Source organism: Dendrobates tinctorius, unplaced genomic scaffold (assembly GCF_039654945.1).
Source record: "Dendrobates tinctorius isolate UK_male_01 unplaced genomic scaffold, ASM3965494v1 ptg000139l, whole genome shotgun sequence".
Lineage (NCBI taxonomy): Eukaryota > Metazoa > Chordata > Amphibia > Anura > Dendrobatidae > Dendrobates > Dendrobates tinctorius.
The window spans coordinates 10,367,767-10,384,160 of NW_027361807.1; the positions used below are offsets into that span (position 1 = coordinate 10,367,767).

Consider the following 16,394-nt stretch of genomic DNA (forward strand, 5'->3'; position numbering starts at 1 on the left):
AAAAAATTGGGAGCTAAAAGATCATGTTTGTGGAACAAAAATGATTTTTTATTTTCATGGCTCTACGTTATAAACTTCTGTGAAGCACTTGGGGGTTCAAAGTGCTCACCACACATCTAGATAAGTTCTTTAAGGGGTCTAGTTTCCAAAATGGGGTCACTTGTGGGGGTTTCCACTGTTTAGGCACATTAGGGGCTCTCCAAATGCGACATGGCGTCCTATCTCAATTCCAGCCAATTCTGCATTGAAAAAGTCAAACGGCACTCCTTCCTTTCTGAGCTCTGCCTTGTGCTCAGACAGTGGTTTAGCCCCACATACGAGGTATCGGCGTATTTGGGAGAAATTGCACAAAAAATTTTGTGGTTCATTTTCTGTTTTTACACTTGTGAAAATAAAAAAAATGGTTCTGAAGTAAAATGTTTGTGAAAAAAAGTTAAATGTTTATTTTTTCCTTCCACATTCCATTCATTCATGTGAAGCACCTGAAGGGTTAATAAACTTCTTGAATATGGTTTTGAGTACATTGAGAGGTGCAGTTTTTAGAATGGTGTCACTTTTGGGTATTTTCTGTCATATTGACCCCCCAAACTCACTTCAAATGTGAGGTGGTCCCTAAAAAAAATGGTGTTGTAAATTTTGTTGTAAAAATGAGAAATCGCTGGTCAAGTTTTAACCCTTATAACTTCCAAAAAAAAAAAAATTATGTTTCCAAAATTTTGCAGATGTAAAGTAGACATGTGGGAAATGTTATTTATTAACTATTTTGTGCGATATCACTCTCTGATTTAAGGGCATAAAAATTAAAAGTTTGAAAATTGCAAAATTTTCAAAATTTTTGCCAAATTTCGATTTTTTTAACATATAAGTGCAGTTCATATCTAAGAAATTTTACCACTATCCTGAAGTACAATATGTCATGAGAAAACAATGTCAGAATCAGCAGGATCCGTTGAAGCGTTCTAGAGTTATGGCCTCATAAAGTGACACTGGTCAGAATTGAAAAAATTGGCCTGGTCACGAAGGCAAAAACAGGCTCAGGCGCGAAAGGGTTAATATATTACAACCATATTATATAGCACTGCGCACTTACAAGCTCTTTGTAGAAAGAGGAACTCTATTTTCCCTGTATGACTCATGATTCACTACAAAAGTCCCTGGCAGAGGGAGGAGGAAGCAGCTGGGTCAGGAGTTGAAGAGGGGAATGATAAATGCAGGGACAAGAGACTTCCTGTTTCTACATAGAGCAGAGAAAAGAGAAGAATCATCTGGGTAGAAAGGCAAAATGAGCAATTGTAAGTGCAAAATGCTGTATAATATGGTGACTGCAATATATTCAGAGGATAAAAACTTTGATGGGCGGAGGAGGGCTTCTTTAATGAATCAGTTTAGTAAGTAATGCAATGGCAAAGAGCCTTTTGTATTTAGTGGATCAGGAGCGAGTTTGTTTTTTTGGGAAAAGAGGTCATTACAATTGTCATCAACAATAAAGTATAATTTAATTCTTAAATAATATTTGCAACTTAGTAGTTAGTCATAACTGATTAGGAGTGAGTTGATAATGTAAATTGACTACAAGAATTTCCTGTGTAACTTCAATGATGTCATTAGATCCCAGCAGACTGATATATATATATATATATATATATATATATATATAAACACTTGTATTTAAGATTCATAAAGAGTGTATCTGCTGTTTTGTAATGTCATATTTGTACAAGAATCTTTCTTTATGTGAAAGTGAATTGGTAATCCATTGTATATAACATCACACAGTGATTAGTCTCCCATCAATATACCATGAGGATGACACCGCATATCCATGTAGATAGATGTATCAGTGGTCATGTCCACATGATGTTTAGATTAATCTGCTACTGTAGATATGACATGTAGCTCTGCTATCATGCCTTAATTCCACGTATAGTAGCTGACAGATGCATCATCTTCATATGTAAATTGAAATGAACAGCACATATGAAGATGACTTTTATTTGAGAAGTAAATAAATAAATTATAAAAGCAGAGAAAGTATCAGTATAACACATAGGACCCAATGCATCATTTGCCATTTTTTTTCAGTCACTTTTCTTTTTCTTATCTTGTTGTTTTTGCTTACATTTTTTCATGTTAAATTTGTGAAAATAGCGCTCATGAATTTTCTGCTAAATAAAATAGCTTTTTAATTCATTTTACCACATAGTGTATTGGAAAGCAGGAAAAAAAATTCTGAGCACAGTGAAATTGCAAAAAAAAAGTGTAATTCCACAATTGCTTTTTTTATTTACCATGTTCACCAAATGGTAAAAGTGACCTGCCATTATGATTCTTCAGGTCATTACGAGTTTGCAGATACCAAACATGTCTAGGTTCTTTTTTTATTTAAAAACTGAGGATGAATGAACTCATGGAGATCATCATCCAACACTGCGGAGACACCATCACATGTTTCTCAACGCAGTGATCTAGAGCAATGCTCCCATCCCTTATGGGAAATATGCAAAAACATGCAAAACACAAGCCGCGGAGACACCATCACGTGTTTCTCAACGCAAGCAATGACTAGCCAGGTCTTTCCCCGGGAAGGAACAACCACGGAAAGGGCAGTCTCCAATGAAGGAAACCACCTATGCCAAAACATGGTATCCATCCACAGACAGCTGTTTCGGGGTATTGCCCCTCATCAGTGTGGAGTAGGAAACTGGCTAGTAGGAGCAATGCCTAGTAAAAGACTGAAAACTGAGGATGAATGAACTCATGGAGATCATCATCCAACACTGCGGAGACACCATCACATGTTTCACAACGCAGTGATCTAGAGCAATGCTCCCATCCCTTATGGGAAATATGCAAAACACAAGCCGCGGAGACACCATCACGTGTTTCTCAACGCAAGCAATGACTAGCCAGGTCTTTCCCCGGGAAGGAACAACCACGGGAAGGGCAGTCTCCAATGAAGGAAACCACCTATGCCAAAACATGGTATCCATCCACAGACAGCTGTTTCGGGGTATTGCCCCTCATCAGTGTGGAGTAGGAAACAGGCTAGTAGGAGCAATGCCTAGTAAAAGACTGTTGTTTGGCATAGGTGGTTTCCTTCATTGGAGACAGCCCTTCCCGTGGTTGTTCCTTCCCGGGGAAAGACCTGGCTAGTCATTGCTTGCGTTGAGAAACACGTGATGGTGTCTCCGCGGCTTGTGATGTTGAAGCGGTCGCAGAGTTGACCTTTGGACGTGCAGCAAGCAGATTACTGATCCTACATGCTTTAATCTCTCCTAAAAAGGGTGAGTAAACTCTAATTTATCTTTTCTGCAATAACCCGGATAAGACCCTATTGCGCTTTTTTTGTTCCTTTAGCTATATTCCATAAGGGATGGGAGCATTGCTCTAGATCACTGCGTTGAGAAACATGTGATGGTGTCTCCGCAGTGTTGGATGATGATCTCCATGAGTTCATTCATCCTCAGTTTTCATAGTCTTTTACTAGGCATTGCTCCTACTAGCCAGTTTCCTACTCCACACTGATGAGGGGCAATACCCCGAAACAGCTGTCTGTGGATGGATACCATGTTTTGGCATAGGTGGTTTCCTTCATTGGAGACTGCCCTTCCCGTGGTTGTTCCTTCCCGGGGAAAGACCTGGCTAGTCATTGCTTGCGTTGAGAAACACGTGATGGTGTCTCCGCGGCTTGTGTTTTGCTTTTTTTATTTAAGTGATAAAAAAAATCCAAAGTTTGTAAAAAAAAATAAATAAATAAAAAAGCACCATTGTCCAAAACCCATAGCATCTCCAATTTTAGGAACTGGGGCTGGGAGAGGGCTTATTTTTTGCATGCCAAGATGATGCTTTTATTGATGCCATTTTGGGTAGATACAATGCTTTGATCACCTGTTATTGCATTTTATTGCAATGTTGCAGTTACAAAAAAAACTTAATTCTGCCGGTTTGATTTTTTTTCTCATAACACTGTTTAACTATCGGATTAATTATTTTTATATTGTGATCGGGCGTTTCTGAGCACGGCAATACCAAATTTGTGTATATTTCTTGTCATTGTTTTATTTTGAATGGTGCAAAAGATGGGTGATTTGAACTTTTATATTTTTTATTTTTTTATATTTTTAAGAGCAATTTTTTCTACTTTTTACTTGCTTCAATAGTCTATTTAGAAGACTTGAAACTGCAATTTTCTAATCGCTTGTACTACATTGGGCAGCAGAAATGATCGTCTATGAATAAAGGCCATGGGGCAGCGCTCATAGCGGATCAACAATGACACCCACAGGGGTTTCCTGATGACCCCAGATTGTCCTGCCAAACCATGGGCGCTTCGATGACGGGGATGCCGATGTATGAGGTTTGTCATGTGCTTCCTACACAATCATGTTAAATGCCACTATCAGAGATTGACAGCGGCATTTAACATGTTAATAGTTGCAGGTGGATCGCTATTCCACCCACTGCTGTTAGATGCGGAGCCTGCACCAAAGGGGGATACATGACCTATGAAGTACCTATACGTCATAGGTCATCAAGGGGTTAGATTGAGAATTAAGTATACATGAAAAATAAGTGAAAAACACCAAAAATAAGATAAAAAAGGAGCAAATGCAATAACGAATTGGGTCCATAGCATTCTTGTCCAGAGTTATCAAGCCTGCAGCATTAACATCCTAAAGAATAGGAATAATAGGATATGAGATGTCTGGAATTTTATTTGACCCCTATTATTCTCTGAAATGTGAAGATATTGGCATAATTGATAACTTGAGATGGATTTCCAATATCTAAAACAACATACCGATATACAGCTGGTATACTCAGACTTTGGGGTGTATAAATACAAAAAGCCAAGCCAAGTTTCCACAGATTATAAAAAGGCCTAGGTGGTTTACAAAAAGTCTGAACTTTGTGATTGAGGAAACCAGAATCAACCAATATTATTAGTAAAATGTTGGACCATATTTTTTTTAAATGTGAAGCAGCAACAATAGTGTGTTAGCTCATAATGCAAACTACCATTAGATATGGAAATGACAGTCAGTAGTGGACTTCATGGAAAGACATAAGCTTCATATGACATGACCATATGAAAGCTTACCTTAGGTGACAATACACATTCAATAATCCTTATTGTGCAACTAAGGGAGAGAGAAAGAGAAGTAATGAACATTTAGAAGCTAAGAAAGAACATAGTGATTACTGAGTGGAGCACACTGTGATGTCATGAGAGCTTAGTAAATGTGGATAAAGCATATGGAAAATGGAACCCAAGAATATTTCATAAATGAATTAATAACATCATATTAATGCACACATATTTTTCAAATGAAAGCACTTTACCATGTTAACCTTTCTGGAAAAGGTCAGATTAATTAAAAGAATATATAAATATATACATACATACATATATATTTATAGACACACACGTCACACCTACTATATAAATATATACATATTTAGATTATTTTATAGAAATAATGTATATGTGTATATTTTAAATATTGATTGATACTGTCAATAGATATTAGGGTTCATTTACAAAGATTGCTTTTAGAAGCCAAATTAGCATTAAGAAGATCAGGGACTTGCTGCTACTGTTTAAGATTTGTTGCTCACATCCGACATTCATGGTCTGAGTACAGACAAGAATGTCTGGACCAGGCGCCGGTCTCCTAACCTGAACTCAACAGCCTAGTGGTCATATAGATATGGACAAAATTGTTGGTACCCCTCTGGTAAAGTAAAAAACAGCACAATGATCAGTGAAATAGCTTGAAAGTGACAAAAGTACGGTAATTGTCAATTAAAATGCACTCTAATGTCAACTTATAAAAATAAGAAATTGCTTTTGAGTTGTGGTTCAACAGAAAAAAAATAATGAAAATATCCTGGACAAAAAATGATAGCCCATAGAAAAGACTGAAAATAATTTTACATGTTAAACTAAAGTGTGTTCTGTAATTAGCATAACAGATGTGTACAAACTTAGAATCCATCAGTCTGCCTATTTATTAGAAGGGTGAAAAGTAGTCACTGTACTGTTTTGTATCATTGTGTACTAAACTTAACATGGACCAAGCAGAGAGTTGTCTCAGGAAATTAGTAATAAAATCATAGACAAACATGTTAAAGGTAAACGCTGTAAGACCATCTCCAAACAGCTTGGTGTTCCTGTTACTAGAGTTGCACATATTTTTCAGAAGTAGCCTGTAGCCAACCTCCCTGAATGTGTCCATAAGAAGAAAATTAATGACAAATTGTGAAGACGGATATTACAAATGTTAAGCACGGAGCCCAGAACAATTTCCAAAGAGATTAGAGGTGAACCCCGAGGTTACGGTACATCAGTGTCAGATCGCTCAAGCCGTGACAGTCTTGGCAAAACTGGACTTCATGGAAGACAACCCAAGAGGAAACCACTGTTGAATGCAAATCATAAAAAAGCTGGAATTTGTCAAAGTGCATATTTACCAGCCAAAAAGCTTTTGTTAGAATGTCCAGTAGAATGAGACAAAGCTGGAGATTTTTGGCAACTCACCTCAGCTCCATGCTCACAGACAAAAAAAAAAGAAACATGCAAAAAAAGAATTTTGCATCTACTATCAAACATGGAAGCTCAGTTATGTTTTGGGGATAATTTGCTGCATCTAGCAAAGGATGTCTAGAATCTGTGCAGGGTACAATGAATCCTCAAGACTATCAAGATAGTCTTGAGTGAAATATGCTGCCCAGTGTCAGAAAGCTTGGTTTGAATTGCAGGTCATGGATCCTCCAACAGAATAGTGACCCAAAATACACAGCTAGAAGACAGCCAAGAATGGGTAAGAGCAAAGCATTGGACTCTTCTAAAGTGTCCTTCTAGAACCCTGATCCAATTTCTATTAAACATCTGTGGAAGGAGCTGAAGCATGCGGCCTGGAGAAGGTGCCGCAAACCTGAGACAGCTGGAGCAGTTTGCTCAAGAGGAGTGGGCCAAAATACCCATGGACAGGGCAAAAGTCTTATTGAGACTTACAGAAATCATTTTCAGTGATTGCATCAAAAGGTTGAGCAACAAGATATTAAGTTAAGGTTATCATCATTTTTGTCCAGGCCATTTTATTTTTTTTTTGTTTAATTTTCTGTTAAAACACAATTCAGAAGCAATGTCTGATTTTCATTAGTTGATATTTAGTAAATTTACATTGAAAATACTTTTGGTACTTTCAAGTTTTTTCAGTGACCATTGTGGGATTTTTCTTACTTTAACAGAAGGGTACCAACAGTTTTATCCATGTGTGTATGTGAAGCTGTTCAGTTCTTGGTCTGACATAGGAAACCAAACCTAACATAGGTTTTAAGTTTATTAAAAGCAGCTAAATAAATTGTTTGTGAATGGACCCTATTATTTTCCAAATTCAGATGCTATACTATGTAATAGATCAATTTATGTTAATCAGTAGTTGAAAGGGTATTGTCAACTTAAAAAGTGATGACGTATCTAAATGTTATCACATCCTGGCCTGTGAAGGTACAGCCTCAAGGAGCCCCAGTACTAGAATGAAGGGACCCCAGCACTAGTGCAGCACTATGACCCCTTCACTGTCTTTCCTTGGAGAGTAACATCATGGACTACAGCTATGTAAGGGGACTGCAGCACATCTCCATTAAAGTGAATTAAACCAACTGCTCAACCGGGTGGCTGCAAGCTCCTTCAGTCTCAGAACTAATGAGGGTCCCAAAGCCATCACTTTATATGCTGGAAATACCCCTTTAAATTATATCATTTTAGGCCTCATGTAACAATGATGCCCATAGTAACCATTGAGACTTTAGTTTGGACTCTATTTGGTTGCTATGAGTATGATGCTTCTGTACCAGTCTTGATACATGAGCTCCATAATGTATCATTCATAATTTTCAATATAGAATTTTTAACATTTAAACATTTTAAAGGTATAGATTTTGTGTTTTTATTTTCTATTAGAGATTATACTGAGTGTTATTTATTTCGTTCATGGTAAAATGAATATGGGCATGTTTTACCATGAAGCAAGATTTGCAATCTGGCCTCAGATTACAAATACCAGTTTTACATGCAAAGTCAGGCTTAACGTGAGCACGGATTATTTCATGATGAGGTATCACTGAGTGTAATATTTGTGTGGTAAACCTGCTTCTGTTTCCACAAGTCGAATGGTTCTCCGCCTATTGAGCCTGTAGAATTAGAACATGTCAAATGATATATATGGAATTGTTTCATTAATTTTCGGCACGTTCATTTGCTTTACGGTCAATCTACGTAATCTGGAACACTACCTGTCGCTCTGATGAGAGGTCTCTTACCAGTGGGTTGGCCAAGGAATTAGCAGTAATCTGTTAGGAATGTTTGTGACATGTGTAGATGAGGTGATTGGGCATTTAAGACGGATTGTAGTTTCTCTTCTACGATTTTTTAATTGGATTAAGATAAATTCTGAGAATAAATTATTAGTTGAATTGGGACATATGATATTGATAACATTTCCTAAGGATAGATCATCAATTATCGGATCATAGGTGATGCGATACTAGGTAATTCCACAGATCAGCTGTGATTAGCTCCGGTGGTGGTCAGATGTGTCCAAGGAACAGGGCGGAACAGCACAACGCTATTCAATGATTAACTGTCGCTTATGAATAAGTCATCAATATCATGTGAGTAGGCAACCCCTTTAAGATTCCAAAATAAACCCCATTAATTCTGACTTATCACTACTACATCCATATTTCCGTCTAGAATACATTGCCATTCTTACCTGTTATCGGAAGCTCAACTTTTCATTTTTCAAGATGTCAATCAAATGTGTATCCTATAAACATTCTCACAGGCGCTTGCTCGACTTTTATCATATAAGGAGTAAATCTATGCAAAAAACTTTAGCTTTTGTCAAGTAGAAAAGTATGCTTGTTGTGTAAGCGACAATTGGAATCTACAGTATATCGCACCATGTGATGTGCCAATAGAGATCAGGATGAAAGCCATCCTTCAGTATATGCGCAAACAATTACAATTAATGTATCCCCTTCTTTTTAATAATTTGCTTCTTAAAAGAAAACCTTTTAGGTCGGTAACATTATTAACCTGCAGATATAGGGTTAATCTGCAAGTTAACAGAATTAGGATGGTACCAGGCTGCAGTACTGAAAGTCCAGAACCCGGGAGAAAATGAACTTTATTTATCCTGGGAGCCACTGGCTTTCAGTTATACATTCGTGCTGGCATGGCTAAGGTCACCCCTCACAGAACTGTGAGCGGTGACTGTAACCATCCCCTGGCACTTTGATTGACAGCCGGCACTGCAGTACATCAGTTCAAAGACAGTTGTCAGTCAAACTGCTGGGACATGCTTACGTCCACTGCTTACGGTGCTGTTAGTGGTGTCCGTAGCCTTGCTGGCACACCTGTATAACTGAAAGCCGGCTGCTCCCAGGAGAAATAAAGTTCATTTTCTCCCGGGTGCGATACTAGATTAAATCTAAATCTACAGGTTAATAGTGTTATCCAACATGACAGGTTCCCTTTAAATACTCCGCTAAGAAGTAACATTAACATCGTATGTCAAAAAAAGATTAGCCAGAAACTACAATGCTAGCTGTATTTGTATGTTTATTTACCTGACATAAAAAGATAACATTGAGCCAGAGAATGCAGCACTACAGAATATGTTGGTGCAAAATGACTTTACATTGCATTTTTACAAAGCTTAAATGCACATGAAACATTTTACCTTTCACTTCAAGTTTGCAGTCAACCTCAGCCTCACCCAGATCATTGACAGCTTTGCAGGTGTATGTACCACCATCATACGGGCTTGGCTTACGTATCTCCAATGTGCATACACTTTGGTTGCTAAACATTCTGTATCGGGGGTCATTCATTATAACCACTTTATTTTTCATCCAGGTAATTTTAGGCTACAAGTAATAGAAAAAAATAAATTGAAAGAACATTATGTTTTAGTACACACGCACCCATACATGCTTCCTTCCTATTGTGTTAAATACTTGCCCCAAACATAATGCGAAAAAGCCTAGTGGACCCTAAACTACACTTATTTTTTTACCAAACCTTTATTACTAGAAGTGTCAGAAGATGTTTGTAGTTACAACTGATGTACCACTGTTTTTTAACATATTTATAGTCTAACTGTTAACAGAGTCATCAAACATAAAAAACGTAAAAAAAAAAAACCCAAAATGTTACAAAACTGAGAGTCCTCAGTGGTTGATACTTTTAATGGCTAACTCAAAAGATAGTAACACATTGTAGGCTTTTGAGACTACTCAGGTCTCTTCGTCAGGCATAAACTTGAAAGCTTGCAATTTATTACCATCTTCTCAGTTAGCCATTAAAATGTATTAAACACTGAGGACTCTCAAATCTTAATACTTTTCTTACTGGCTAACACGGTACAAAGATATATATCTTTCTGGTATAGAAAACACAGTTATGTAATGAAATAAGAAGCATGGTATAATATTGTGAACACAGTATAGAAGTGGCCTCCTAAATATAATGAAAACCTGTTTCACAAGATCTGCTGTCGCTGTCGGGTTATGTTCCAAATGAGTTTTTTTGTTATGTGGATTTTGAAGCAGGTCTGCATAGTAACTGTAATAAAAACACACTTTTATGGTATGTTCATATGATGTCTTTTCCAGGCAGACTGTCTGGAATCCGCCTGAAAAAGCACAGCAAACGCACCCCATAAAATGAGCATAATGCACAGCAATGCTAAAACAATATTGCTCTGCACGTTCCATCTCATGTCACTTCTTTTAACAGCTTCACGGTTTCCGAGCCCTACAACAGTTAAATGAAAAACATGCTCATTTTTTGGTCAGCTCCCGTCCGCTTTTTATACTTCACAGAATAGCGTGTAAGATGCTGCAAGAACAGTGGCAATGCAACTTCAGGAAAACAGCCATCAGCATTTTTCTGAAGCAACTTTGCCTTGGAAAACTTGGCAACTCTGTAAATGTTTAAGGTGTGCATATAGCCTAAAGACTTTTTGAATACTCCCCCTACTGATTTTAATAGGAAATCTATATTGATGTTTGTACAGCAAGTTTAATGTGTCTCTTCTTGGATGTGGATTCTTTGTGGAATCCTGTTGAGAATTGACAACATCTCCAGTCAAAAAGCTGCAGAAAAGTCTAAAAAATACTTCATAAAACTCTTCAAAACCAAATAAAAGAACTTTTCAAAATCAGCATCAGTTCTGAAAACCTCATCAAAAGCCACATATATTCCAAACACGAATTCTTTTTGATAACCACATCAGATCTGTCTCATAACAATTTCCTGTGAACATACCCTAAAAGTATTTCAGAGTGTTCACAATCCACATTAAAAGAAAAAACACTTTGAATATTCTTTGAATACTCTTTGATATGGATTTTGAAGCAGATCTGCTTCAAAATTCAAGTAAAAAAACTCAGTGTGAACATACCCTCAGTTAGAGCCTTAGAGCTCATTCACACGTCAGTTACTTGCATACGAGTGCTGTGTTTTTCATGGATAGCACTCTAAGGCAAAGTTCACACTTAAGTATGGCTGGTCTGCGGATGGCTGCGCATGTCTTCCCTTAAGCTCCGCCTATGCTCTGCCTGCTTATGCATACGTCCTGCGTACCTATCTTTAACATTGGGTATGCAGGGACATGCGTTTTATGCAGATGCGTCCGCATGCGGCGTTTTGACGTGCCCGCCAAATGCACAGAAATGCAACATGTTGTGTTCTCGTGCGGTCGGCAAGCACATCAAAACGCTGCATGCGGACGCATTCGCATACAACACATGTCCCTGCGTACCCAATGTTAAAGATAGGTACGCAGTACAACGCAGGACACGCGGAAGTAGGCGGCGCATAGGCGGAGCTTAAGGGAGGACGTACGCAGCCATTCGCAGATCAGCCATATGCAAGTGTGAACTTAGCCTTACCTACAATTGTGAATGAGGCCGTTCACATGTCACTGATTTTTCATGGATTGAGGAAGATCTCGGAGACATGTCCAAAATCGATCCGATTAAAATTGGAAATGCAAGTCTATGGGTCTGTGAAGAAATCAGACAGCACTCGAAAAACATCTGTGTGTTCTGATTTTCTGTTAGATAGAAGAATGTGTATGATTTCTTTTGCACATACAAGAAAAACTTATGGGATTCGAACCAAACGCTCATAAAACTCTGACCGAAGTTGCTGATGAAACATGAACATTTTTCTCATACGTGAAAAAAACTGATATGTGAATGAGCCTTTGCACGCGATTAGTAATGGAATCAACCCAGCTTGCAATTAATCATATCCGGTACAAAATGTCAACTGATTGACTTTGACCATTGATTTTTATTTGTAAAAGATAACTGGCTGATCTCTTATTTTCATAGATTTTCTGCACAGCTTAGATATAAGGCTTTGTTCATATCACCTTTGTGCGTTCTGTCACAGGAACAGAGTACAATAGTGTGGTAAAACAAGAACTGGACAGTGAGTGCAAGTTCCCAGTGCATCACAGAGAATGGCCAGACTGATTTAGGGCCCATTCAGATGTCAGTTTTTTTGCATTTAAGTTCTATTCATGTTTTTTACAGATTTAACTTTTTACAGAATATTATAGGCTATTTGGCTAATCACATGTCCATGTATGTTTTGTGGACCAAGTGATCTGCACAAAATCATAGAGATATGTATGATATGAGTCATGGTCAGACTCGCCATTACAAATCTATGGGTCTGTGAAAAATAAGGCAGCACTCAGATGCCATCCATTTTTTAATTAAAATGAAAATGATGAGACTCTGACCAAACACTGATGGTAAAAATTGCCACTCTGACCAAACTCTGATGGTAAAACCTGACACTCTGACCAAACTCTGATTCTAAAAACTGACACTGACCAAACTCTGATGGTAAAAACTGACACTGACCAAACTCTGATGGTAAAAACTGACACTGATCAAATTCTGATGGTAAAAGCTGACGCTAATCAAACTCTGATGTTAAAAACTGACACTCTGACCAAACTCTGATGGTAAAAGCTGACGCTAATCAAACTCTGATGGTAAAAACTGACACTGACCAAACTCTGATGGTAAAAGCTGACGCTAATCAAACTCTGATGGCAAAAAATGACACTGACCAAACTCTGATGGTAAAAGCTGACACTAATCAAACTCTGATGGTAAAAACTGACACTCTGACCAAAATCTGATGATAAAAACTGACACTGACCAAACTCTGGTGATAAAAACTGACACTGACCAAACTCTGATGGTAAAAACTGACACTGAACAAACTCTGATGGTAAAAACTGACACTGAGCAAACTCTGATGGTGAAAACTGATACTGACCAAACTCTGATGGTAAAAACTGACACTGACCAAACTCTAATGGTGAAAACTGACACTGACCAAACTCTGATGGTAAAAACTGACACTAATCAAACGCTGATGGTAAAAACTGACACTCTGACCTAACTCTGATGGTAAAAACTGACACTGACCAAACTCTGATGGTAAAAACTGACACTGACCAAACTCTAATGGTAAAAACTGACACTGACCATACTCTGATGGTAAAAGCTGACACTAATCAAACTCTGATGGTAAAAACTGACACTCTGACCAAACTCTGATGGTAAAAACTGACACTGAACAAACTCTAATGGTAAAAACTGACACTGACCAAACTCTGATGGTAAAAGCTGACACTAATCAAACTCTGATGGTAAAAACTGACACTCTGACCAAACTCTGATGGTAAAAACTGACACTGACCAAACTCTGATGGTAAAAACTGACACTGACCAAACTCTGATGGTAATAACTGACACTGAACAAACTCTGATGGTAAAAACTGATACTGACCAAACTCTGATGCTAAAAACTGATACCGATCAAACTCTGATGGTAAAAACTGACACTGACCAAACTCTGATGGTAAAAACTGACACTGACCAACTCTGATGGTAAAAACTGACACTGACCAAACTCTGATGGTAAAAACTGACACTGACCAAACTCTGATGGTAAAAACTGACACTGACCAAACTCTAATGGTAAAAACTGACACTGACCAAACTCTAATGGTAAAAACTGACACTGACCAAACTCTGATGGTAAAAGCTGACACTAATCAAACGCTGATGGTAAAAACTGACACTCTGACCAAACTCTGATGGTAAAAACTGACACTGACCAAACTCTGATGGTAAAAACTGATACTGACCAAACTCTGATGGTAAAAACTGACACTAATCAAACTCTGATGGTAAAAACTGACACTCTGACCAAACTCTGATGGTAAAAACTGACACTAATCAAACTCTGATGGTAAAAACTGATACTGACCAAACTCTGATGGTAAAAGCTGACACTAATCAAACTCTGATGGTCAAAACTGACACTGACCAAACTCTGATGGTAAAAATTGACACTGACCAACTCTGATGGTAAAAACTGACACTGACCAAACTCTGATGGTAAAAACTGACACTGAACAAACTCTGATGGTAAAAACTGATACTGACCAAACTCTGATGGTAAAAACTGACACTGACCAAACTCTGATGGTAAAAACTGATACTGACCAAACTCTGATGGTAAAAACTGACACTGACCAAACTCTGATGGTAAAAACTGATACTGACCAAACTCTGATGGTAAAAACTGACACTGACCAAACTCTAATGGTAAAAACTGACACTGACCAAACTCTGATGGTAAAAGCTGACACTAATCAAACACTGATGGTAAAAACTGACACTCTGACCAAACTCTGATGGTAAAAATTGACACTGACCAACTCTGATGGTAAAAACTGACACTGACCAAACTCTAATGGTAAAAACTGACACTGACCAAACTCTGATGGTAAAAGCTGACACTAATCAAACACTGATGGTAAAAACTGACACTGACCAAACTCTGATGGTAAAAATTGACACTGACCAACTCTGATGGTAAAAACTGACACTGACCAAACTCTGATGGTAAAAACTGACACTGAACAAACTCTGATGGTAAAAACTGATACTGACCAAACTCTGATGGTAAAAACTGACACTGAACAAACTCTGATGGTAAAAACTGATACTGACCAAACTCTGATGGTAAAAACTGACACTGACCAAACTCTGATGGTAAAAACTGATACTGACCAAACTCTGATGGTAAAAACTGACACTGACCAAACTCTAATGGTAAAAACTGACACTGACCAAACTCTGATGGTAAAAGCTGACACTAATCAAACACTGATGGTAAAAACTGACACTCTGACCAAACTCTGATGGTAAAAACTGACACTGACCAAACTCCGATGGTAAAAACTGACACTGACCAAACTCTGATGGTAAAAACTGACATTGTCCAAACTCTGATGGTAAAAACTGACACTGACCAAACTTTGATGGTAAAAACTGACACTAATCAAACTCTGATGGTAAAAACTGACACTCTGACCAAACTCTGATGGTAAAAACTGACACTGACCAAACTCTGATGGTAAAAACTGACACTGACCAAACTCTGATGGTAAAAACTGATACTGATCAAACTCTGATGGTAAAAACTGATACTGACCAAACTCTGATGGTAAAAACTGACACTCTGTCCAAACTCTGATGGTAAAACCTGACACTCTGTCCAAACTCTGATGGTAAAAACTGACACTGACCAAACTCTGATGGTAAAAACTGACACTCTGACCCTACTCACATTATTTGTAACTTACCTTTGGATTTCCACGTACGCTGCAGTTCAATGTAGCATTGTATCCAGCAATGGCTACTGTATTGATTAATGGATGAGTGAATTGTGGTGCTTCTTTGAAGTCAAAATCCGCGTACTCCGGACGCTTATAAGGTTTACCTAGTAGAGTAAGTAAAATATATTCATGAAAGAGCTGCAACTTTTTTTTCTAGTGGCGATTTTCCTTAAAAAGGGACCTGTCACAAAATGTTTCATGTGATACTGGACACACGATGGTTGCGGAGCAGAATAAAACATTGTTGTTTTTTTATTTCTCCTCTATCAATTTGCACCTAATGAGTTAACTTTAGGTACGTTCAAGTGGGTGGTATTAGTTTTCACTGGGGGGCGTACTTCTTCCCATGTGAAAACAAGTTAGAGGGCACCACCAAAGTACAAAGGGATCAACGTAAAGCATACCAAAAGAATGCAAGTAACAATAGAAAAAAAGAAGGATGCACATGAAAGGATGGTTCATAAAATAACAATGTTTATTAACATATAAGCCAAGACAAACGTTAAAAACAATTATAAAGCCCAAAGGCTATATATAATAATGACCAGATAAACCATTAATAGAGCTTGAGTCTGCCCTCTCTCTTAATGAAATAAACAG

General features: G+C 37.8%; 1 protein-coding gene across 5 annotated transcripts in view; it reads right to left on the reverse strand.

Annotated features, from left to right (window-relative positions):
• MYBPC1 (myosin binding protein C1) overlaps window positions 1-16,394 on the reverse strand; it is a 221,529-nt gene that overhangs the window by 37,877 nt on the left and 167,258 nt on the right. For 3 of the 5 annotated variants that reach the window (XM_073545016.1, XM_073545014.1, XM_073545015.1), the window contains 2 exons: window positions 15,762-15,898; window positions 9,753-9,939 (listed from right to left, as the gene is read on the reverse strand). In XM_073545016.1, the coding sequence (XP_073401117.1) occupies window positions 9,753-9,939; window positions 15,762-15,898 (324 nt within the window). Of the gene's footprint in view, window positions 1-5,101; window positions 5,142-8,155; window positions 8,200-9,752; window positions 9,940-15,761; window positions 15,899-16,394 lie in introns of all 5 variants that reach the window. The other 2 variants (XM_073545011.1, XM_073545013.1) reach the window with 2 other exon arrangements.